Source organism: Macrotis lagotis, chromosome X (assembly GCF_037893015.1).
Source record: "Macrotis lagotis isolate mMagLag1 chromosome X, bilby.v1.9.chrom.fasta, whole genome shotgun sequence".
Classification (NCBI taxonomy): domain Eukaryota; kingdom Metazoa; phylum Chordata; class Mammalia; order Peramelemorphia; family Peramelidae; genus Macrotis; species Macrotis lagotis.
Window position 1 is genome coordinate 438,274,473 of NC_133666.1, and position 25,035 is coordinate 438,299,507.

The 25,035-nt window shown below is 37.7% G+C and overlaps 1 protein-coding gene across 2 annotated transcripts in view; it reads right to left on the reverse strand.

The window, feature by feature from the left end:
- The window catches only part of ASXL3 (ASXL transcriptional regulator 3), a 261,137-nt gene that overhangs the window by 8,651 nt on the left and 227,451 nt on the right, over positions 1 to 25,035 (reverse strand). For both annotated transcript variants that reach the window (XM_074206270.1, XM_074206271.1), the window contains exons 9-11: positions 22,128 to 22,224; positions 21,307 to 21,412; positions 5,636 to 7,583 (exon numbers count right to left, since the gene is read on the reverse strand). In XM_074206270.1, coding sequence (XP_074062371.1) covers positions 5,636 to 7,583; positions 21,307 to 21,412; positions 22,128 to 22,224 — 2,151 coding nt within the window. The remainder of the gene's footprint in view (positions 1 to 5,635; positions 7,584 to 21,306; positions 21,413 to 22,127; positions 22,225 to 25,035) is intronic.

Consider the following 25,035-nt stretch of genomic DNA (forward strand, 5'->3'; position numbering starts at 1 on the left):
TTTTTAAAAAATGTGTTTATGCTATTGTTCTATTAGAAACCAGGAGAGATGGGAATTCAGGGAAGCCTGGAGGGATTTGCATGAACTGATGCCAAGTGAGATGAGCAGAACCAGAAAAACACTGTACACCCTAACAGCAACATGGGAGTGATGATCAACCTTGATGGACTTGTTCATTCCATCAGCACAACAATCAGAGACAATTTGGGGCTCTCTGCAATGGAGAATATCATCTGTATCCAGAGAAACAACTGTGGAGTTTGAACAAAGACCAAGGACTATTACCTTAAATTTAGAAAAAAAAACCTGCGGGGGGGGGGGGGGCGGGGGGGGCAGCTAGGTGGCGTAGTGGATAAAGCACAGGCTTTGGAGTCAAGAATACCTGGGTTCAAATCTGGTCTCAGACACTTAATAATTACCTAGCTGTGTGGCCTTGGGCAAGCCACTTAACCCCATTTGCCTTGCAAAAAAAAAAAAACCTAAAAAAACCCCTGCTATTTTATTATCTGATCTTGCTATCTCTTATACTTTGTTTCTTCCTTAAGGATATGATTTCTCTCTCATCACACTCAATTTGGATTAATGTATGCCATGCAAACAATGTAAAGACTGACAAACTGCCTTCTGTGGGAGGTGGGAGGGAGGGAGGGAAATAAGACTAGGGGAAAAATTGTGAAACAAAAATAAAATATTCAATTTAAAAAAAAAACTATGTTTGTCCTTGACTTAAAGTCCTCAGGGGTATTTGATTTATAAGTGACTTTGCTTTCTGGGTATTAAGAACAAACTTTCTAGCTAACTGAGGCTAGCTTATTCTTACTGGATTATTTAAAAGAAAAAAAACTGCTCTAGTTCTGTCATGCTACGTCTCATGAGCCTTTTCACCTTCCCATAACTCCATAACTCAATGTGCCCTCCTAAATTGTACAACAGGGATGGTATGGTACCTTACACAAGGCTCCTGAGAGTTTTTAAAAGGGGCAAGTCCATGCAAAAAAGGGCAAGTCCATGCAAAGTGCTATCACATTCAGCATGCAAGAGCAAGAGTCAGGTGGAGCTCAGTTTCCACCCTGCCTGCAGGCAAGTCACTTGCCCTCTTATTGGACAAAGGGCCATGAAGTAGCTCCTACTCTACAGGCTGGCCCTGAGGCTCAGGTGAGAAGAGATGGAAACATCTAAAGGTACTAAATGTCTAAAAGTATTATTAACATCAGTAACAATAATTATAATACATTGATCATAATGGGGAGAGAGGCAAGTTTTGGAGTCAGGAAGAGCTGGGTTCAAGTCCTTCCCTGGACACATACTGGCTGTTTAAGGTGAGGCAAGTCACTTAACTACTCAGTGCTCCAAGAAGCACCACCTAGGACTATAAACAACAGAACATTTGCTGTTCTTGATCCTTGATCAATGGACAAATTTCTTCACTGAGCCTTCTCAGAACCACTGAAATTACAGGTAGGATGCTTTATCTTTAATAAAGAATGTGTGTGTGTGTGTGTGTGTGTGTGTGTGTGTGTGTGTGTTGGGGGGGGCACGGTTAGGTGGTACAGTGGATAGAGCACCAGCCCTGGAGTCAGGAGTACCTGAGTTCAACTTTGTCCTCAGACACTTATTATTTAGCTGTGTGGCCCTGGGCAAGCCACTTAACCCCATTGCCTTGCAAAAACCTTAAAAAAAAAAAAAAAAAAGAAGAAGAAAAAATAAAGAATGTGGGGTATCTAGCTTTATCTGAATGCACTAAAACTCTTGCTGAGAAAAAATGTCCACACATCGATTATTCATCTTCTCTATATTATTCCAAGACTTAAATCATCTTAATTTCATTCCTTGATCAATATTTGGCATGAGTTAAATCTAATATCTAAAACATTTTCCCACAGAAATTCAAATCATATTCTAGTGACACTAAAAAACACAGTGATATTTATTTTGGATGATATTTAAAAGGAAATTATAATCATTTGTCACCATACTCTATAGAGGTCTGGCAACTTTTGATGCAATGATTTGATGTTCAAAAGGGTAAACAAAAGAATCAAAAGTTTTAGAGCTTAGAGGAACCTTAGAGACCATCTAACTCATACTCCACATTAGATGAGAAACTGAGATTCAGAAAGGTTAATTTACTTAACCAAGGTAGTAAATGGGAAAAGCTGAAAATGTAACCCAGGTCCTCTGACTCTAAATCCAGGGTGTTCTTTCCATTACACAAATAACTGAGCCTTATAAATTTATGAAATTGGAGTTGGGGGGAATACCTTATGCTACTCCAGTGTAATGGAAGCATGGTTTGAGACAAGACGATCATGGGCAAGCAGCAAAGTTGTTATTTAGGACAACACATCCTCCACTAGTTTTCTTTTTTTTTCCTTCTATAGATAATATCCTATCCCTCATATGCTCTCTGCATTCCTCTTCTTATTCGAAGTGCATTCATTTCATACCCAGTATTACTGTGACCAGATAATCAGGAATACATTTCGGACCCTTTGAAACTCTTCCTTTAGTTTATCTAACTAGAAAAAAATTGGAAAATAAAACCTGACAAACATAAAAAAAAAAAGCCAAAACTCAAACCTACAATAATTGCCCCCTACCCTCTCTTTCTCATTGATTGGATGAGTACTCCCAGAACACTAAGGCCAGCCAGGTCTATCTCTCATTCCTCTCCAAGCTATGCTCCAGACTTTCTCCACCTTATCCTGTATCTAGTAGAATGGAAGCTCCTTGAGGACAGGGATGATCTGCTTTCTCCTTATATTTGTATTCTTAATGCTTAGCACAGAGTAGATAGTGCTGAATAAATGTTGCCCAGCTAAAAAAAACTAAACATGTGTTGTTTTACTTGCAGGTCTTGCACATTTGTGGATTTGATGCAATACTTTAGAATACAGTCATGAATGGAAAAAAAAATGAAATGCAATCTTATTTTTTATATTGAATAAACCTTGTAATAAGATTTATTACTACAGGTAAAGCAACTTTTTAATGCTCAAAGGTTCAAGATATCAAAAATTTAAGTTTTTGAATGTTCTCTATATGTCTGGAATATTATGTAAGTGATGAGGAGCTATTTTATCAAAAAGAGAGATCAATTAATTATGAAAAAATCAACCAGAAAAATTGATTTCATGTGCTTTTTAAAAAGCATGAATGTAGCCACAAGAAGATAATTGTTCTTGTTTGGTTGATTTTTGCAAAGCAATGGGGTTAAGTATCTTGCCCAAGTTCACACAGCTAGGCAATTATTAAGTATCTGAGGCTGAATTTGAACTCAGGTCTTCCTGACTCCAGGGCTGGTGCTCTATCCACTGTGTCACCTAGCTGCCCCAGTCATATAAAATCAACACAATGAACAGTATTTATCACAGGCATTATCAGTATGTATTTTGTGATTAACACATTTGGTCAGATTCCATTATACTACAAAGACTGTCCCAGAATTAATATTTTTGTAACAGAGAAAAAACTGAAGTGTCTAAAAACCAAAATATGCAAACAAGTTCTGTTCCAGACTCGACCAATTTCCTATTAACTGTGGGGAGGGCATTTGTTCATTCACTCTTTCAGTGGAAATTCTCATATTAAGTAGATTCTCTAAAATGGTCTTAGTTCAAAAGACCAAAAACTATTACCTTTAATTAAAAAAAACTTATTATGTAATTTTGCTATCTCTTATATTTTATTTTTTTTCCCCTTAAGGATATGATTTTCCTCTCATCACATTCAACTTAGATCAATGTATACCATGAAAACAATGTAAAGACTAACAGATTACCTTCTGTGGGAGGTGGGAGTGGGGGGAGTGGGGGAAGGAAGTAAGATTAGGGAAAAAAAATTGTAAAACTCAAAATAAATAAAATCTTTCAAAAATGGTTATACTTGAAAAGCACTGGATAAGAGCAAAATATAGCCTACAGAATCTTGATTAAATTAAAATTATCCTTTTTAAAAATTTATGTACATAGAATCAGAAAGCTGAAAGGGATCATAGAAATCTAATTCAACTTTTACTTATAAGAATCTTCTTAATAACATCTCTGGCCAATGGTCTTTCACTCTGGAAGAATGCTGTTTGTAAAAGAAACTTAATAAATATTTTTTGAGCGAATGATCATCCAATCTTTGAATTGGGTTCCAAAGGGGGGAAGTTCACTAATGAACAAGGCAGCCTAGCTATGATTAATTACTGAAATTAGAAACTACTTTCTGGGCCTGTCTACCCATGTATCCTAGTTCTCTTCTCTAAGGAAATGCTGAATAAGTTAGTTCTCCTTCAACAGATACTTTAAATTAATGAAGTCTATTCTCAGTGTTGGTTTCCTATTTCCCCAAACCCACTGGTATTTTCACTTTTCTCCATGATTTCTATTAACATGATGCCTCTTGGATGCTTATTTTATTCAAGTAATGTTTCTCTTGGTTTGGTTATCCAAGAATCATTTTTATTGAAGTTTTACTATTTAAGTGCTGAAATCCACATGAATGTGATGTCTTAAAGTTGGTATGTGACAGGAAAATGAAAACCTGGGGATAGTTTTTAATATATTTATATTAACTCTCATCACTCAGTCTATTCAAAGTTCTTTACAATTTTATCCATTTATTAAAGTTGACCTCCTATATATAAATGTTTATATATAGGTTTGCAAAGCTCTTTACAAATTTTACTGAATTTTATCCTCACTACCCCCCATTTTGCAGATGAGGAAATTAAGGCAAACAGAAGTGATTAGCCCAGGGTCACACAACTATTAAGTAATATTAAGGTTTACTTGAGTTTAGACCTTTCTGACTCAAAGTCCTCTCTACCTAGCTTAAAAAAAGAAAAAGCAAGACAGTAGAGAGCTTCCCCAAATCACAAAACTCGGTAGTTATGAATCTACAATAATACAACTTATTTATGTCTTGTGCTTCCCTGAATGAAATCCCACTGAAGGACAGAAAATATGAAAAAAGATTTCTGGACAAGTTTAAACTGAGTCTGTAAAGAAGAGAGAAAGTATATATGATAAAAGGAAAATAATTTTTGAGTGTGAAATATAATTAATGGCTGCCATCTACTCACTATGGTATTAATAACTGAGGAAACAATCTGAGCTATATGATTTATTAACAAAGTAGGTTTAATAAATAGAGCAATAAATTTTCCAATCAGTTAAAATCAATTAGCTATAAGAAAATAATTATCCACAATCCAGGATATAAAATTAGGTAACCTGATTTTTAACTAGAGGAAAGAAATTAGTGTTCTTGATCCCCACATCAAACCAACTCCATTTTGTAGCTGGCCTTCATTCTATCCCATCCTCACCCAGTACAGGCATTCAGACACACAATGGCAGTGTGTGGTTCTTCTCTCTCTCTTCTTCCTTACTTTCCTGCCTTGGTTTCTCCTGCTATCTAACTGTCCTCCCTTGGCCCATATTGCTTCCTGTGTCACCCCTACTGAAAACAGTCTCATCCGTGATTACAGGATGGTGTTAAGGAATTAATAAGCTGCTCCAGATCATCTATGAAGTGAATAAACTCTTCAGATTTGTAAAGAGTTGCCTGAATGGATGAAAAGACTGGAACAATGCCCCACTTTTTGATGGCCCTTTAAATGCTGCTAAGTGTTCCAATACTGTACCTTGAGAGGTGGTACCCTGGGTTCCTCTCGTGGAGGCTGCTCTTTTTCAATCGGGCTGTTGGCTGAAGTACTACGGGTGGTCTGATCATCTTCTATTCTAGCTCTCTTCTCCTTACAGATTCCAAAGCTGTGCTGTTCTACTGTTTTCCTCTTTGAGATCTCTGGTTCCCTAGTTTCATTTCTTATCCCTTCAGGTGACTTGGCAGGTTCTGAGGACTTAGAGGAGTGTGCACTCTCCAATCGAGTCTGTGTGCTCCCCTGCTTGTGTGTTTTACTTCGAGATCCTTCAGAAAATGAAGCCTTATCTAATGAGGTATACTGTTTGTCATGGGACTTAGCTGGAGGAAGCTCACTGTTCTTACCCACAGTGCCGTCAGGTGAAACAGATCCCTCGGATGGTGAGGCTGTACCTTTCTTTTCAGTTCTTTGTTGGATATTATGACTTTTTACTTTCATCATTTCTGGAGGAGAGAGTTCTGGGACAGATGCAACACCAGACTGCTCTGTTTCTGGAGGGGACTGACATGGCTGCTGATTCAGGTTTTTAGCATGGGCATCCTCAGCTGCAGAAACATCAGGAGCAAGAGGTGGTGGATCCAGTGTGATAGTTTCAGGTGTACTTGGATGCATCACCTGATGTGTCATCACACTCTCTCCTGGAGGTTGAGAAAGGGTGGAATTTTCATCTTTGAGAGGGGAGAGAGGCTCTTCAGACATGGAAGGTGACTTTCTTGGCTGATGGATGATCCTCTCACTCATGGAAGAACTGGAAATTGGAGATGCTTCTGAAGTGGCGGGTAAACTGGTTACAAGGGATGTTTCTGATGTCAGAAGTACTGAAGACACTGAAGAGGTTTCGGATGTCAAAGGCAAATCAGACATGGGTGATGTTTCTGATGTTAAAGGCAAGTTAGATACTGGAGAGGCTTCTGATGTCAAAGGTAAATTGGATGTGAGGGATGTTTCTGATGTTCCAGGAGAAGTGGACATTGGAGATATTTCTGACATCAAAGATGCATGAAGACTTTCATCAGCAGGTTTCCGATGACTATCTGTATCAGTGTTTTCAGTGCTGGACACCTCGGAACAGAAGGTTGTTTCGAGGGATGCTGGAGTACAGGGCTCTTCTGAAGTGGACTGAGTCTCCCCGCCAGGGGATGCCAGACTAGCGGAGGGTCCCTCTGGGCTCTCTGAAGAGAAGGATGTTTCAGAGGCACAAGGATGTTCAGAAAGCTGCTCATCAGGATCACTCTGTAGCTCCATCTCCACAGCAATGCCCTCGGCTGGAAACAATCCTTCTGCTCCAGGAAGACCACTTGGGGTTTCTGGGATGCTGGACTCTTTTGTAGCCTCTGGCTCCTTGTCTACTGAATCACCTGCAGAATTCACAGAGGAGGTAGAGGGCACCGGAGATTCACAGTCACAGAGCTGATCAACAACAACAGCCATTTCTTCCTGAGGGGATTCCAATTTCTCCTCCACCTTTATGTCAACATGAGGCAGTGTGTCTAAGACATCGTTCATCATGACACAGGTTTCCACATTTTCTTCTGTGGGCACTATCTCTGCTACTTCACTGGAATTTTGGGGGCTCCCAGATTCCTCAGAAAACTCTGCTTCTGCCTTATGCTCTTCCTCCTGGCATTCACAGATAGTGGTTTCTACTTCCTCTGCAACTTCCTCCTGAATCACAGATTCTTCAGGGATCAAGATATCCTCTGATTCAGGTTCTGCCATAATGTTTTTAATTGGAACCTGTTCCATGGAAGAACAGAAATCAGTTTCTGGAGAAGCTGGAGTTTTTGTGCTTTTTGGCAGCTGCTCTTCAAAGGATGATGGTGTAGAGGGGCCAGGCAAACATGAAGACCCACACACAGGAGTGTTTTCATCACCATCACTGTTCTCAACTGCAGTGAGCTTCATTGATTCTTCTCTTGACATGCCCAGCCTGAGTAGAAATTGTAGACATTAAGTTACTATTCAACTATAGAGAATTAATGATATCGCTTAACTTTTTCACAGATGCCCTATTTGACAAATTTGAATCTTTATATATTAAGTAAATACTTAATTTGTTTGGGCTAGTTTTTAGTACATCAATTTTCCCACTAGTTTTAAAACTGACTAAAATTAAACCACATTTCTGGTTTAAGAATATAGATACCCAAAGATTGCACGATTCTTGAAGGGAAGGATTCTTATTTATTCATCATTGTATCTCTCTGTGGTTCTTTTAACAGAGTAGGCATAGCTAAATGATTCATATTCATTCTCATTCTTCCTCTCCACCTTCATCCTTTAAACTGCCCCCCCCTCGTGAATTCATTGGTAGAAAGAACTTCTGATAAAGAAATTCCTTCTATCAATTCATATCTATATCTATTATGCAACTTAAGTCTTTAGAAACTGCTGGGGGTACTGAGAGTAAATGTTTTGCCCAGGGTCACATATCTAGAATGTGCCAGAGGCAAGTCCTGAACCCCAGTATTCCTCATTCTGAGGCTTCTATTCAGTCTGTCATGGAGTAATCAGTATACCTCCAGTAATCATTTATTAATGCAAATTAAAACCAGCCCTGTCCATTTTTATAATCATTCTAGGTCAGGTTTTTGTCATATCAAAGTAGGTGTATTATATAATAGATAAACTAATATTTTTTATGATCACCTGTCTCAAATGTGCCAGAAAAAATAAATATTTATGAGAATGGATGTAATAGTAATAGAAAATCACAAGTCACCAAAAAAAGAAAGAGAAAGGCAACAAAAACATAGTCTACTACTTTGGCTATGTTCTAAAACACAAAGTGAAGTGGAAAGACAGAGAATTCTGTATTGTCCTAGTTTAAGATTCATAATCCAATCCTGTATTATAATTTAAAAGAAATTTAATTTCTTTTTAAAAGACAAAAAGATTGAACTGTGAAAATGTGAAGGCAAATTGACCAACCAAGGTCCTTATGTTATTCTTTTTTGTTTTTTTTTAAACTTAAAAGGTAACCTACCAGGCTGACTTAGCTTTGTTATGTGTATAATGACAAAGTCTGGTACAAGCAGTCTGTGCTTAGAATAAACATTATCTTTAAATCTCTTTCAAACTGAAAACATTTCTGTCAAGATTGCAAATTATACTCAAGACACTTTTTAGATGAACATGTGGCATAAATCTAGTAGTACTAGATGTCAGAGAAATATTTTATGATAATTGAAATTAAATTATTGTGTAATGAATAAGGACAGGCAAAGAAGTCATGTAGAGAACACCCCAAAGAAAGGCCACAGAGAGGGTACAATCTATTTGTAGTAATATCCTGGAATGAAAAAACTGAATTAAAAACTACTTTGATCATTTACCTAAAAAGTATTAAAGAAATTAAACAGATTGTACCTCTGATCATTTTCTGTCTACTTAAAAATAACAAGGATGAATCTATCAAAAGCAAAGTCCAAGACAAGGTCTTGAAAATCAGCCTTTCCTTCCTCACCTCTAACTAAAGAAAAATTTAAGTTAAGTTTATAAATTGGCTGATGAAAAATAATTGAGTAGAGGATAAATTTAGTCAGAATAATTCTGTGGGAAAAGAATAAAGAAATAATCCTCATCAACATCACCATTCCTTGGGACTAAAAGTGAGACAGATGAAAAGGATTTAGGACATACACAATCTGAGTCAACAGTGAAATAGGACTACTATAATAATGCAATCTTAGATCAAAGATAGTACATAAAGGGGGGGGGAGGGAGGAATAGTCCCATTGTACTCTGCATTGGTTAGACCAGATCTAAAGTATTCTATTAAGTTTAACATACTACATTTTAAAAAGATTACTACCAAACTGGAGGGAAACTAGGTTGGTGAAAAGACTTAAAAGCCATGATTTGCAGAGAAAAAAAAATATAGCATTTGAGAATACCTAAAATGTCATAAGAGACCAGGACCAAGAAAGGAACAAGCAATAAAACTGAAGGCTTCAAATTTCTACACACCAATTATGTCTAAGGAGTGAAAGGAATTGTAATGATAATGTAGGGAAGGGGTCTCATGCCTGGAATATAGCTCTGAAAGGATTAGTCCAAAGGAAGGAACAGGTTAGAAAAGGGAGGGAAGATAAGTAATAGGACAGGTCAACAGCACTAATGGCTGGGAACATCTGTATGAAGACTAACAGTGCCAGAAAAAGATGAAAGAGTGTCAGTGAGGTACCACAAATCACCCAAGGAAAAAGAAGACAGGGAAGAAGGTCAGAGGTCAGAAGAAGAGAGCTACCATTATAAAACCCCAATGAACTAAGCTGCTAAGACAATGAAAGCACTGATTTTTTTTTTTAGGCTACATTTAGGAAAAGAACAATAAAAGAAAGGATAGGATGACCCTATCCAACAGATGGATGAGCCGAGGATAACAGACAAAGGAGAGGTATCACTGTTAAGCTCTTTGGACCAGGGTCAATTTTTGATCTTTCTTTGTGACCCTATTGCTTATGATGACTAGAACATAACAGATACTAAAAAAAAGTTTGTGGACTGCCTGAATAATTATTTAATTTATTCTTTTGTTTGTCAATGTGAGGAATGTAGGGTGTTGGTCTTCACAGGGTGGAGGGGAGTCCCTTTGAAATCCATTACAAAGGGGGAATGATACCCAGACAATCACAAAACTGGGGGAGTTCTAATCCCATTCCAAAAATGAGGAACCCAAGATTAGAAGAAACTAGTCCTTAGCCAGTCAAGAATGACCTAGAGATCTTGACCTAATGCAGCTGAGTTTGGGCAATTAGATAATTGAATATTATCCCACACACTCCCTTTGAGGATTGGGGTTCATCAGCATATCATCTGTTCTGTGATGTGGGGGGGAATCATATTAAGGATATGTCATGGGATGGGTAGACCTCTTAGATTGTAACTCCAACTCTGAGAGGCTATGAAAATCCAAGAGGGAGGGGAAAGAGTTTCTGAAGAACCTGATGTTCAAATGCTACCTCTTGGCTTACGCTAGGTGAGGTACCCATTTTAAAAATGGATCTGTGCAGGATCTGTGAAGAAAATTTACAAATTTCTTTCACTCTAGCACTATGCACTGTTATATCTTAACAGTCAATAACCTTTGGATTGTAAAGGATAGAATGAAAATGGTTACTAAGAAGCTGAGACTCAAAATTAATACCAAGACAGTAAGAGCACCTATTTAATCTTCAAATTTTATAAACCAGTCACAAAGTTCAAAAGAGATCAGAGAATAAAAGGACCTACATAATATAAAAATATTTGTTAGGTCATTTTTTGTAGTGACAAACTACTGGAAACTAAGGAAATACCTCAGAAAAGAGGAACAGCCAAGCAAAATATGATTTCTGAACAAAATGATCTATAATTGTGCTATGAGAAATGGAAACTTGCATGAACTGATACAATCAACAAGAAGACCAAGGAGACTGGTTTAAACAAAAGCAATATTTTAAAGACACAAAACTATGATAACCTGAACAATGTCAGGACAAACCACAATCCCAGAAGATCAATAATGAATTATACTACCCACCTCCTAAACAAGAAGTGATGGACTCAAGATGCAGAACAATACATGGAGTTCTGGATAAGGCCAACTTGAGAATTTGTTTTGCTTAGCTATGAATATTTGTTATGAGGGTTTTTTTTCCTTTTCTTCAGCTGATGAAGAGGGGGAGAGGGTTAAGAACAGGTTAAAAGAAAGGATGAAGAGTCATGGAAACATTTTAAACAATGAACAAAAAAGAGGACAGCTTTGAAAATTCTGTTTTGTTATATACTTTTTTTTAGGGGTTTTTTTTTTGTAAGGCAAACGGGGTTAAGTGGCTTGCCCAAGGCCACACAGCTAGGTATTTATTAAGTGTCTGAGACCGGATTTGAAGCCAGGTACTCTTGACTCCAGGGCTGTTCCTTTATCCACTACACCACCTAGCTGAAAGGGAAGAGCACACTGTACATGGTAAAGATTTAGAGTTCCAGGTGCTTTCTCTGTTTTCTCTTCTGCCAAAGGGTTACTCATTTTATTTGCTTTTAGTTCAGAAAAAAAGAAAATAAATTAAAAAAAATCAAATAATCAGGCCAGGGTGACCTGCATCCCAGATGAAAGAATATGATTATCAAAGGATCTTTGCAAGATCATGAGGAGAGGTGGTAAGAAATCTGAACAAATCATCACCCTACTCAACATTAATGTAGGACTCCCTTTAAAGTCCAGGATCAAATATAAAATCCCATCCCTAACCCGACCCTTTCCTATTTTTATGTTCTATTACACACCAGGCAGTGCTGATAAGTATTAGAGATACAAAGAAAGACAAGAAAACAAAACACAAAAATCCCCAGTATCTGATTTCAAGGAATTCCTAATGAGGGAGATGCCAATAAATCAACTATGTACAAATAAAACTTATATAGGATAAAATGGATTTAATCAACAGAGGAAAGGCACTAGAATTAAGGTGGGAAATGGAAAGATTTTTATATAAGGTGGGTCTCAACTGAGATTTGTAGGAAGCCAAGGAGGGCATCAGGATGTGGAGGTAAAGAGAATTGGGGTATAAGAGAGCAGACTATGGAAATGCTAGGAATTAGGAGATGAAGTGTCTTGTTTTAGAAACATGTTAGAGCGTCTTGTTCTAACAACAGAGATTGAGGAACAGCCAGGAAGCCAGTGTCGATGAAACACAGAGTATGTGGCAGTATATTTAGGTGTAAGAAAACTGGACAGTAGAAAGCCAAGTAATGAAGGGATTTGAAAGTCAATTGGAGGATTGTATGTTTGATCCTAAAAGTGACAGGGTCACATTAGAGTCAGTTAATTTCGGGGGGGGGGGGGGTCATGGTTAGACCTGTGCTTTAGAAAGATCAATATGACAGCTGAGTAGAACAAAAGACTAGAGGAGAGACTTAGAGGCAGTGAAACCAAGCAGTAGACTATTGTAATTATAACAGGGAGGGGGGTCCAGTGTCACTGGATCACAGAGAATATGAGGATAAAAAATAAGAAAAAGTAAAAATAGGAAAGGTTCAGGTTAGTATGGACTTTAAAAGCCAGGAGATTTTATATTTGATCCTGGACATTAAAGGGAGTTCTACATTATATTGAACAGGGTGATGATCTGGTCAGATTTCTGCTTTAGGTAGATTGATTGAAGAGAGATATGAGGCAGAGAGACCAATCAGAAGGTTATTGCATTAGTATAAGGATAAGGAGATGAAAACCTACACCAGAATGGTAGTGGCAGGGCCAGAGGAAAGAAAGAAGAAAATATCTATTATGAAGCTAAAAAGATGTTGACAGGAAAAAAGATAGTATGAAAGGAGAAATCAAGACTTCCCAACAGACTTTTTTTACTGTGGGGGGGATAGGGGTGATAAAAAAGTCTGAGACTGTCAGCCTGGGTGACTGGGAATATGATGACACCTTTAATAGTGATGCTGGCAAAATGGAAGAGGTAAATCGAATTGTACTGATATTTTTTTAAAAAGAGAATATTGTCTGCAAACTACATTCTTGAGAACTTGACTTTTAATTCCTATAAAATTTGATAATTTGTTTTTAAAGGAATTACTAAACCTCTCAAGAAGGAAAGAAGTGACTACAGAGAGCCATCTTGACTTCATTAAGAATAGGTAAAAACAGCCTAAACTGGGGGCGGAGCCAAGATGGCAACAGGAGAAGAGCCTCTCTTAGGTACTCTCTCTCAAAACTTATACAATAAGAACTCTAACTAAATAAATTTTCGAGAGACAGAACCCACAGAGGGATACAATGAGGCAATTCTCCAGCCCAAGATAACCTGAAAAATAGTGGAAAGGCTCTGCTTTACAGGGTTAGAGGGGTGGCCCACCAGAGTGAAGAAACTTCAGCTTCCTGGAGGCAGCCCCAGGCACGGGCAGTTTCCTGATCTACACCCCAGGGAGCACTGGGCACAACTTGGAAGATGGGGGGGAAGGAAGGGGGCAAGCAGCTTGGTCATGGCAGTCCAGATCCAGGACACAGAAAGCAGGCAGAGCTGGTAAGCAGGAGCCCCCAGGCAACTGAGCCTTGAGTACTCAGCTTCCCAAAGGGAGGGGAGTGGAGAGAGTTCTGAGATTTGTCCTCTGTCCCTGGAACAGGACTCTGGGGCTCTGACCACATTCAGATCCTGATCACAGTCTAGGCCCCCCATAGAACAGCAGCCCCCCCCACCTCAGCCCTGTGGCAGAGGGGTATGTTTGTGGTCATTCACAGACCAGGAGGGAAGACAGAACTTCATACACACTGAGACCTTGGGGGGGGGGGGTCCCAATAATACTCAAAAGCTCAGGAAGTACCCCAAGACCAGGCACAGGCTGGGGAAATGAGTAAAAAGAGGAACACCACTGAGAAATACATTGTCTATGATCCCAAGAAGGACCAAAATATTTAGTTTGAAGATGAGGAAGTACAAGTTCCTGCATCTAAAGGCTGAAAGAAAAATGGAAATTGGGCTCAGGCTATGACAGAGATCAATGAAAATCAAGTCAGGGAGATAGAACAAAATTTGGGAAAAGAAATAAGATGCAGGAAAAACATGAAAAAAAGGAAGTCAGTAGCTTAGTCAACCAGCACAGTTCAAATGGATAAAACAGTTCAAAAAGTTATTGAGGAGAAGAATGCTTTAAAAAGCAGAATTGGCAAGATGAAAAAAGCAATAAGAAAGCTCTCTGAGGAAAACAAATCCTTCAGAAGTAGAATGGAACTAAAGGAAGCCACTGACTTTACAAGAAGTCAAGACACAATACTTCAAAACCAAAAGAATGAAAAATTAGAAGAAAATGTGAAACATCTCATTGAAAAAACAACTGATCTGGAAAACAGATTCAGGAAAGATAATTTAAAAATTATTGGGACCAGGAAAAGAGCCTTGACATCATTTTTAAAGAATTCCTACAGGAAAACTGCCCAGATATCTTAGAAGCAGAGGGCAAAATAGAAATTGAGAGAATCCACTGATCTCCCCCAGAAAGAGATCCAAAAAAACAACCCCCAGGAATATTATAGCCAAGTTCCAGAACTCCCAAGTCAAAGAGAAAATACTACAAGCAGCCAGAATAACACAATTCAAATGTCTTGGAGCTGCAGTCAGGATCACACAGGATTTAGCAGCAATTACATTAAAGGCCCGCAGGGCTTGGAATATAATATTCCAGAAGGCAAAAGAGCTTGGAATGCAACTGAGAATCAACTACCAAGCAAAACTGAGTATCCTCTTCCAGGGAAAAAGATGGACTTTCAATGAACCAGGGAAATTTCAAATGTTCCTGTTAAAATGGCCAGAGCTGAATAGAAAGTTTAATCTTCAAATACAGGACTCAGGTGAAGCATAGAGAGTGGAGGAGAAGGGTAAAATATGAGGGACTTAATGATGATGTATTCCTGCATAGAAAAATGATACTGACAATACTCACAAGAAACTTCTCATTTAATAGAGCAGCTAGAAGGGGCTTTTATTGATGAAGCACTGGGAAGTGGAGAGTTGAATCTGAAGATACAATATAGCGTAAAAATGGAGTCAGTGGCTAAAAGGGAAATCAATGGGATTAAGAGAAAGGAGAGGTGGAATAGGCTAAGATATTTCATATAATGAGGTTTTTTTTATTACAATAAGCTACTGCAATGATATGGAAGGGAGAAAGGTAAGGGGGGATGAGGGAACCTTTGCTCTCATCAGAGGTGGCTCAGGGAAGAAATGGCATATATACTCAATGGGATATAGACATCTAGAGTAAGAAGGAAAGAAGGGGAACAGGGGGAAGGGGGAGTATATGAGTGATGGAGGAGAGGGTGGACCATGGTCAGATATAGCTTATTTTCTTTTTTTACTTCTTGCAAAGGGCTGGGATTGGAGGACCTGTCTGGGACCACAGGGCCAGGTGGTTGCTGGCCTTAGGGGTAATATGTGAGCTTGGGGTCTCCATAAAATAGAATTTCATCTGCCTTCTAACTGAGCCATGAGTCCTGCATCTCTCTAACCTTTGCTTGGACTTTACTTTTGATCAGATTAAATACTGCCTTTTTAGAAATGGATGAACTAGCCTGCTTATGGTAAATCCTGTGGAGTTCTCAGTTTTCATTTAGCAGCTTCTATATTTCTCCATCATTCCCCACCAGTCTTGATGTTTACAAGTATCCTGGCCCAGAGGAGCAAATGCAGCATTGTTTACCAGATCTCTGAAAGCTACCCACTCCTTTTCCTCTCCACTGTATGTTGGCACAGTTTCCCCTCCAAGTTAGCAGCAAACTGTTTCTGCTCAAAGAGACATTCTAATGTGTTAACATTAATTCACCTAGTATTCATTTTGTCTTGGGGTCACCACTTTGGTTGAATATGAATATTTAGCTTAGAGAGGATAAGTATGTGATCAGTCCAGCACTCTGCACCACACATTTCCTTTTTCACTCTCAAATCCTGTCTCTTCTTGCTATAATCACATAGTCTAATAGATGCCAATGTTTGTTACAAGAGAGCATTCAGGAAATTTTATTGCATTTAGGTAAATAGAAGACAGTATTGGTGATGAGAAGGTCATGAGATGCACAAGTTTTCAGTAGAAGGTGACCATTGCTGTTGCTGTTTCCAACTTCATTCCTCACAAGGACTCCCTGTCATGTCCAGTAATCTGCACTTACTTCAGCATTAAAGTCACCCAGAATAAGCTTGGCCTCTTTTGGTAAACTGATAATAAAGTTCTCCAGGTCTTCATAAAACTTTTCTTTAACTTCATCAATGTTCATTATGGTGGGAGCATAAGCACTGATGATGATGGTGGCATGGTATTGTCCTGAAAGTGGCAATCTCATTGTTTGTGAGCCTGTCATTCAATCCTTTTGGTAGGCATTCAACAATGTTGACTAGATTAGTTTTTATTGCAAAACTACTCCAGCTTCACAGTGTTCCCTTTCACTTCAACCACTGAAGACTTCAGTCTATCCAGTCCTAACTTCAGTAAACTGGTCTTCATTTGCCAGCCTTGATTCACTCAGGAAATCTATTTGGAAACCATACCTGCTGAATTCTCTTGTAACTCAGAGTTGTTCATGATGCTGAGTGAGATGAGCAGCACCAGAAAAACACTGTACACCCTTACAGCAACATGGGGGTAATGATCAACCTTGATGGACTTGCTGATTCTGTCAGTGCAACAATCAGGGACATTTTGGGGCTCTCTACAATGGAGAATACCATCTGTATCCAGAGAAACAATTGTGGAGGTGAACCAAAGACTATTACCTTAAATTTAGAAAACAAAATGATATCTTATTGTCTGATCTTGCTATCTCTTATACTTTGTGTTTCTTCCTTAAGGATATGATTTCTCTCTCATCACACTCAATTTGGATCAATGCATACCATGGAAACAATGTAGACACTGACAAATTGCCTTCTGGGGGGTTGGGGTGGGAGGAGGGAAGTAAGATTAGGGGATAAATTGTAAAACTCAAATAAAATCTTTAATAAAAAAATAGTTGTTCATCTGAGTGGAATCTTCTTTGAAGAAATTTCTGTAGTTTTTTTTGTATCTCAACTGCACTGTGGAATTCCCCTCTAGTAGCAGTAATCCATCCAGGGTTGGGTAAGCAGACAAGTTTTAGGGCATCTTTTCTAGCCCCTTCATCATACCAGGAGATGCAGTGTGATCTTTAAAAGGGCTGCTCAATCATCCAGGAGACTACCGATTTCCACTGCTGCTTTCAGTAGAGTAATGACCCTATGGCCTGGGCCACCCATGACTCTTGCCACAGGACTTTGAGGAAGGTTTTGAGTGATGTCTTTTATTGTGTGTGTAAATTGGATTTAAGTGAGGTAGAGTCGCAAAAAATCAACCACTTCATTTTCTTTTCCAAAGTCATGATGATCCAGTATAGCAAGGCAGAGTCAAGACAACTGATGATGACTTTAGATGCAGTGGATGACCTAGATGTCTAACCAAGCTCTAAGTGCTCCACAGCACTTGCTTCACCTGGCTTCATGGCTGTTGGAACGGATTGTTTTCTTTCATTCATTCCACCAGTGGAAGACTTCACACGTTTGGGGTAGACACCCCCCCACTACTCACCGATAAGTTTGAGACTCCTTCATTTACCCTCAACCTAGATTTTATCTAGGGACCTCAAGATGATCTATGACAAGATTACACACACACACACACACATTTTCCAGGTGGCAAAAGTGGAATGGTATACCTTAATGGGTTCTCATTCAATTCAAATCTTTAAGCAAAGTTAGATTACTTTTTGGATTATATAGCTTCTGGAGTCCCTTCTATCTTTGAGATTCTCTATTCTATAAAGTGAATTTAACATTGGTTGGATGTCTAGACCCTAATCATAGTTCACTGTCAACTGGGAAACTGGTCTTAAGTAGAATACCCCAAGACTTTTGCTTGATCATGAACTGTTTAATAATTTTGTCTAGTATTTGAAAAAAAGTCTTAGATGGAATTCCTAGAGAAACTTTTAGAAAAATTGCACAAAGCTAGGAAGGATATTGATATACTCTATAAAGAATTCAGATTTAAGGTGATTTCAATAGGTTAAAACAATGGGTCACATGTTAATATAAGACAAATTCACACTAATCAAGCCCTATTCTTATTACAAAAAACCAACTTTATGAGCACAAGAGGAGTGAATATAGTTAATCTGATAAAAATGTTGAGGTTTTAATTATCTGTAAGTACACCATTTCAAGAGTATAATATGGCCATTTAAAAGAAACATGGGAACCAGAATTATTAGGAAAGTAATAACAGCAATATACTTTACTCATTTCAGACCACATGCAGAGTGCCAAGCTCAATTTGGGTCTCTAATTTTTTGAAGGAAAAAAAAAACATTGAAATTGTGGGATTCTGGGATGGGCAGAAGGGGTATGGAAGAAAATTGGTCAGAATGAAAAAGGTCTTAAGGCTCATGCCACAGAATGATCATTTTTGAAGGAATTAGAGCTGTTTAACCTAGAAGTGAGAAGATTTGGTGGATATACCTGTCCCAGATTCTATGAAAGAGTTTTGTCTTGGTTAGAGGAGAGAATAAGCATGTTCTGCTCAGCTTTAGAAGTCAGACCTGGGAAACAAGGGCAGAAGCTGTAAAGAATTTTAGACTTGCTTGAAGCCAAGATTTCCTAACAAAGTCCCTCAAGAGTGGAATGAGCTGACTGAGAAGGTAGTAGATTTATTTGAGTTTTCTATTACTTGAAGTCTTCAAACAAAGGCTTAGATGACCACTGGTCAGGTCTGTGTATAAAGGGGATTCTTGTTTAGATAAGAGTTGGATAAGATAGGCTTTGAAGTTTCTCTCTGCCTGAGATTATGTGATTTTTGCCTCTTTTATTCATTCACATAGAAGGAATGTCTAAAGGGAACTCTGGGAGTATACAGCCAGAGAAGCAATGAATCATCAGGACATAATGTGCAGAAAAATGTCAAATATTTCTGTGAATCCATAAAACATATCTGGAACCCAAAGATAAAATTTTCAGAGGAGCAATTTTTATTACAATTGAAACAAAGGAATTTCAAATAAGTGCATTTGTAAGAACTATAGTAAGTTTGCATATATGGGGTAGTGAGTTTTCTCTTACTGAAGTGTTCAAATTATCAGGGATGTCATAGAAAGAATTTCTGTGCTAGATAATAAATAAAGCTACACAACTTCTGGGTATATTTCAACTCCAAGGTCTACCTAAAATTAATAAGTTAGTTTGGGCTGGATATGGTAACTATTACATGTTGATTAAAGTAGGCAATGATATAAATATAGTTAAGGTGCTAAGGACTGTACAAAGTACTTCAGTGTCACACATAGATTTACCGTATACATTCTCATGTAGAAATATGACAGAAAGTGAAGGAAAAGGAAAAATCAAACTGAAAGTTTCTATGGAAAGACAGTCCAAGCTTATATGAATAGATTTTAGGGACAGAGACCATCTAGTTGCCCCAGGAACAATACATTCAATAGTTCTAAGATAAAAGACCGTTGTTTCTTACTTTCAGGTCACTAGTATATGACAAGGAAAAATTGGCCAACTTAGAGGTCAAATAAATCCAAGAGAGACCCTAAAATAAATGTCAAAATCAAGGCAGAGAATTGAACACGGTAGACCTTTAATGGATGCTTTTGACAGTCTTCCAAAATAATCAAGAAAAAAAATGCTCAAGTGAGTAGTAACACTTTTGAAGTCTATTTGATGGCAAAATACAGGCACACATTCATATGACCATAATCCTCCCCCCCCCCCCCCCCCCGGCCGCCCAACAGAAGATATGGAGAGGAGAGAATTCAAACCTTCTGGCTTCTTTTAAAGAAGCCTTTGTGTTGTATTGGTCAAGAGATTTGTCAAAAACTACTCAAGGTTACAAAATATTATGAAAGTTAGAAGCTAGCAAGGAATGGACAAAGCAGATCAGTAAATAAGAATTACTCTTTTTTTTTCTATTTATCCTCTCTCCCTATACATTCTGCCAAAAAATGTAAAAAACTTATAAAGGAAAATCTGTTGCTCACTGCCACATACTGTAGGAGAATTTTAACTGAACAACTTATACCAACTGACTTAAATTCTTTGGGGGTGACATGACTTCCAGACTCTTAATTAATTATCATTTGGCATCCAGTTGTCATCAACAGTCCTCCTCTGGCTGCCCTCACAAGTAGACCTTCCTATTTTAGTAGTCTTGCCATGTGATATATCCTACTAATGACTAGCACCCTCTTTAAAATGGGCAGTTTACTAAATCAACTCATTTTGCCCAGGATTTCCATTCACAGGAAAATCATGTACTACAAGAGAAAACAGCAAAGGCTGATTTACCTGAAAAGGATTCAGCATTTTTTAAAACATAAAATAAATAATTCAATTCAGGTCCAAGTTTAGTATTAAAAGTTAGTGTACACTCTTTTACATGAAAGGAAACCGAAATCCACAGTTCAAAGTCAGGGGCTAAATCTACCTTTCATGTCGACTGAACTATTCACAAGACTCTCTTGGCAGCAAGTAAAAGGTTTGCCTTACAGGAATTTTGATGACACCATTTAATTTATTTCATAATGATCAATGTATATATAAATGGTATATGAAAATAACTTTAAGAAGTCTAAATACAAGAAACAAATTTTTAAAAAAATATATTAAGTGTAGATAATTAAGTCAAAAATATCAATACAATATTTTTACAACACAAGATTTCCACAAACATATATTAACTTAGTTTTGCTTAAATAAATGTTAAAATGCATGATTATATTCAGTACCTCTGAAAAAGAGAATGTAATTTTGATTTATGATATAGATATACCTAAACATTTATTTCTAATACATTTATTATAAAAAATATTTCAAAAATGAAGAAATTGATTTTTTTAAAAATTAACTAAGAAAAATCAAAATTGATTTCCAAGATAAAATTCTATGTGTCATTTTCTACCAGGAGTGAATTTTTAAGGTCAAGTTATATATTTTGGAAAATGATTTTTTTAATGGGAGTGCTGACATGCCACTATAATTTTACCTAGGGAATGGCCTGCCTTTTTAGCAAAGGTTTATTGAGTGCTATAGCATGAACGTGCTATGTAAAGCAAAGAATTATATTTACATTTCCCTCTAAAAGAAAAAAAAAATGTTTTAAATACTTACTTTTCTCCATAAAACTTTTCAAAGAATTTTTCTTTCCAAGGTTCTGTTTTCTTTTCCTTCTCAATTTCTTGCCTGATACGTAACTGCATTTCTGGCGTAAACTCTCCTAAAAGACAAATACTAAAACTTTGAATAAAAGTGATCCTTCCTCTTATAGCTTGTCAAAGGTCATACATATAGTAAGAAGCAGACTGAGTATTCAAATCCACTTCTCTTTTTAATATAACAATGAATTCAGATGAAAGCTTCTATTGTCTAGGCCCCTACAGATTTAAGTTTTCTACCTTGAGGCAGTGGATAAGAGTAAGACAGAAACTTTGCCAACCCAGGGTTTTTCGATCATTAGCATCAAATATGAGTCAAGGATCAAATTATCACCCACTTCACATAATCTTTCTCAACTGCCTTTGGATCACAGATTTAGCGATGAAAGATCATCTATTTCAAACCCCTCATTTTATAGTTTTAGCAAAATGAGATGCAAAGAATGTGGCTAAAGATAGCATTTGAGTTTTTGTGACACCCTTAGCAAACCACCTTTGTAGGCTGCTTCCTGTCTCTCTCTCCCCCTCTCCCCCAAATTAATCATTCTGTAGCCACCTTGGAAACTGGATATTAAGAATTTATTTTAGATTGGACATCAGGTGACAGGCACAAAATCCAGTATCACTGTTTTTCCATTTAAGTAGGCCAAGTCAAAGCTCTTCCTGGTTGTTTGAGAAAACAAGGCCAGTAATGAGTGATTTTTGACCCATGCTAAATCAGTAGAAGAGAATTTTAAGACTTGATATGTTGCAGGATAAGAAAAACTAGAAATTTACCTTCTGCTAATCGCTGTTTCCATCCTTGTGCTGCATATGCAAAGAATTCATTATTTAGGGCAGAACTACTGAGGCGTAAAACTCCATCACTTCCCATCTAGAAAATAAGCCAATAAAAATAAGACCCAATAATCAGAAAGATGTTCAACTAATATTAAACTAAAGTGAAAATTCAACTCAAGGAAAATGTGAGTTCAAAGGAAGGAATATAAAAGAAAAAGAAAGGGAAGTAACAAAATAAATGGATTTCTACTAATTAAGCCCCATCATACATACACACACATATATGTAAAATTTCCTACTCTCCTATATAACCACCCTGGCTAGGCAACACCTGCACCCCCATTCAACCTGTTTGGTGGTCTCCCTACCTTAGGTTTTCCACTATCTAGAATGTTTGTTTCATAGTAACACAAAAGCAATCTTATAAACTTTTTTTTTCTTTCCACCTTTGACTCACTGTGAACTGGCTCCCTCCTAATGATACAGCTTCCCCATCCCCATCTACACTTTCCAGCACTAATAGCATTTTCACTCATAACCCCTGTTTTACTGTGTTCATGTGGGGGAGTTGTTCTTGCTTCCCACTGCCACTTCTAAATTCTCCTTTTATCATCTTCACTCATAAGCTTTCTTCTGAGGAAACTTTAAGGTTCACACAAACCATTTTTAATCACTTAAGATTCTGATGACTTCTGTTTACTGAGCTGCAGGATTCCCCTTCCTTTCTAAATGGCACCTGGCTCCCAGTCTTTCTTCCCTAATTTCTGTCCTTATACCAGGGGACTTCCTTGTTTTGATATCTTCCTAGACTCCCTCAAACACCTTAACATCTCAGTCCCTCATTTTACTCATTTCAGGTGAACCCACTCCACACCTCACCTACGTATGTAAATAATTATATTCCTACTTAATTTTGCAATCATCACATGCGTCCACTCAGATGTTCATGAACTACAAAAATCTAATATTGGATCCCAATTTGCTGTCGTTCCATCTCTTCCTCTGTGGTGCAACCCCAAATGTTTTTACTTGTTCTCACTGTGATGGCTAATCCACACACCCTGCAGTTCTTTCCAAAGCCACCACAGTTGCACAGGTTATACTCTTTCACTCTTTTTAACCTCTTAACTCCTGGTGATCCAGTTCAGTTATATACTTTCTTTATTTAGCTCTTCAGTTTCTTGCCGCTTACCTTACTTTTGCCCTGCCAACCTTTGGCCTTGGATTATTTTCATTATCAATTGCCTTCTTTTCTACACAGGCACTAATTAAAATCTTCCTAACTAACAATCTTACCATATAGGTTTTTCTAAATCTTTTTGTCCCTCTTTGAATGAATCTCTCAATTGACAGGTCCTCCTACCTTTCTCCTAGTCTCATATCACTGAGATGTTACTCCACTATTCCCCTTTACTCTTGTTTCACATGAAGAGGAAATCCTTCTCTCTGCCAAGACAACCCCTGTCTACATGCACAAGTCTGATTCAATTGTCTTCTCCAGCACAGTGCCCCTCTATATCATCCCTATTAATTCACTTATTCTCTCTCTCTCTTCCCCTTTCCCCTCTCCCTCCCTCCCTCACTGCTACCTAGTTGCCTAACTGCCTCCAAACATGTCTGTGACTCCCCAATCATCAAATAATTCTCTATCTTGCAATAGCTATTGTCCTATATCTTTCTTCTCTTTTGTGCTAAACTTCTTGAAAAGGTGATCTAAAATTATTTCCAGTTCCTTTCTTCTTACTCCTTTCCTAACTCTCTGAAGAACTCGTAATTCAACTGAAACTGCTCTCTTCAAAGTTACCAAAGATCTCTTAATTAAATTTAATTATTAATTAAATAGCATAACTATTAAATTTAAGCTCTTTAACTGCTAAATTTTCTAAATTCTCACTTTTTTTTACTCCTCTGTGGTCTTTAACACTGTCGGTCACAATTACCCTGTTTTTTTGGTGATACTCTATGCTGGCTCTCCACCAACCAGTCTAACTATTCCTTTTTCATTTTCCTTCTTCATTCAGGTCATTGATTGAAATATGCCTGTCCTGGATTCTCTTATCTTTTTCCTTACTATTATAATTAGTAATCTTATCAGCTCTAGTGGATTCAACTATCATATCTATGCAGATCATTCTAGATTTTACCATTTCTAACTTCTTTTTCGTTCCTGCAATGTCTTACCTCCAACTATTTATAAGACATTTTGAATTATATGTCTCAAAGACATGTTCAACTCAAAAAGTCAAAAATTGAACTCATTTTCCCCACAACTCTCCCCTCTTCCTAACTTCCCTATTTTTGTTAAAGTACCAGAATCTTCCCATTGATCAGAGCTCACAAACTAGGCAGCATCCTTGACTCTTCCTTCTCTCTTATCCTCATATTCAATGAGCTGCTATGTCTTGTCATTTCCTTATTATAAGGCCCCCATCTATGCTTGGTTATTCTTCATATTATTCCCCAGATGGTAAATTTAAAATCAAAACCATTTCGGTTTGCCGCTAAAAGTGTTACGAATTTAAATGTGACAAAACACACACACACACTGAAGGGGATTCTGCAAAGATGGCAGAGTAGGTCAGAAAATTCCAAGCTTTTTGGATCTCTTCCACTAAGAGATCAAAAAAACCCAACTTCAGAATGAAAGTAGAGTGGCAAAAACAAGGTGACAGAACAGTGTTCTTCTGCAACAACCAGAGAAGATTCAGAGTTCCTTCTGGGACAAATGGAGGAGATCCAAAGATCCAACACCAAGGTTCCCCTGGCTGAGTGAAGTGCAAATACCCTGAAACAGGAAAAGGTGACCCTAGGGCCAGCCTTATTGGGAGGTAGCTGTGCCACCTCAACCACAGGAATTTTCACCTCCTGGGACTGGGGAAAAGAGGGAACTTCTGCTGATAAAGGA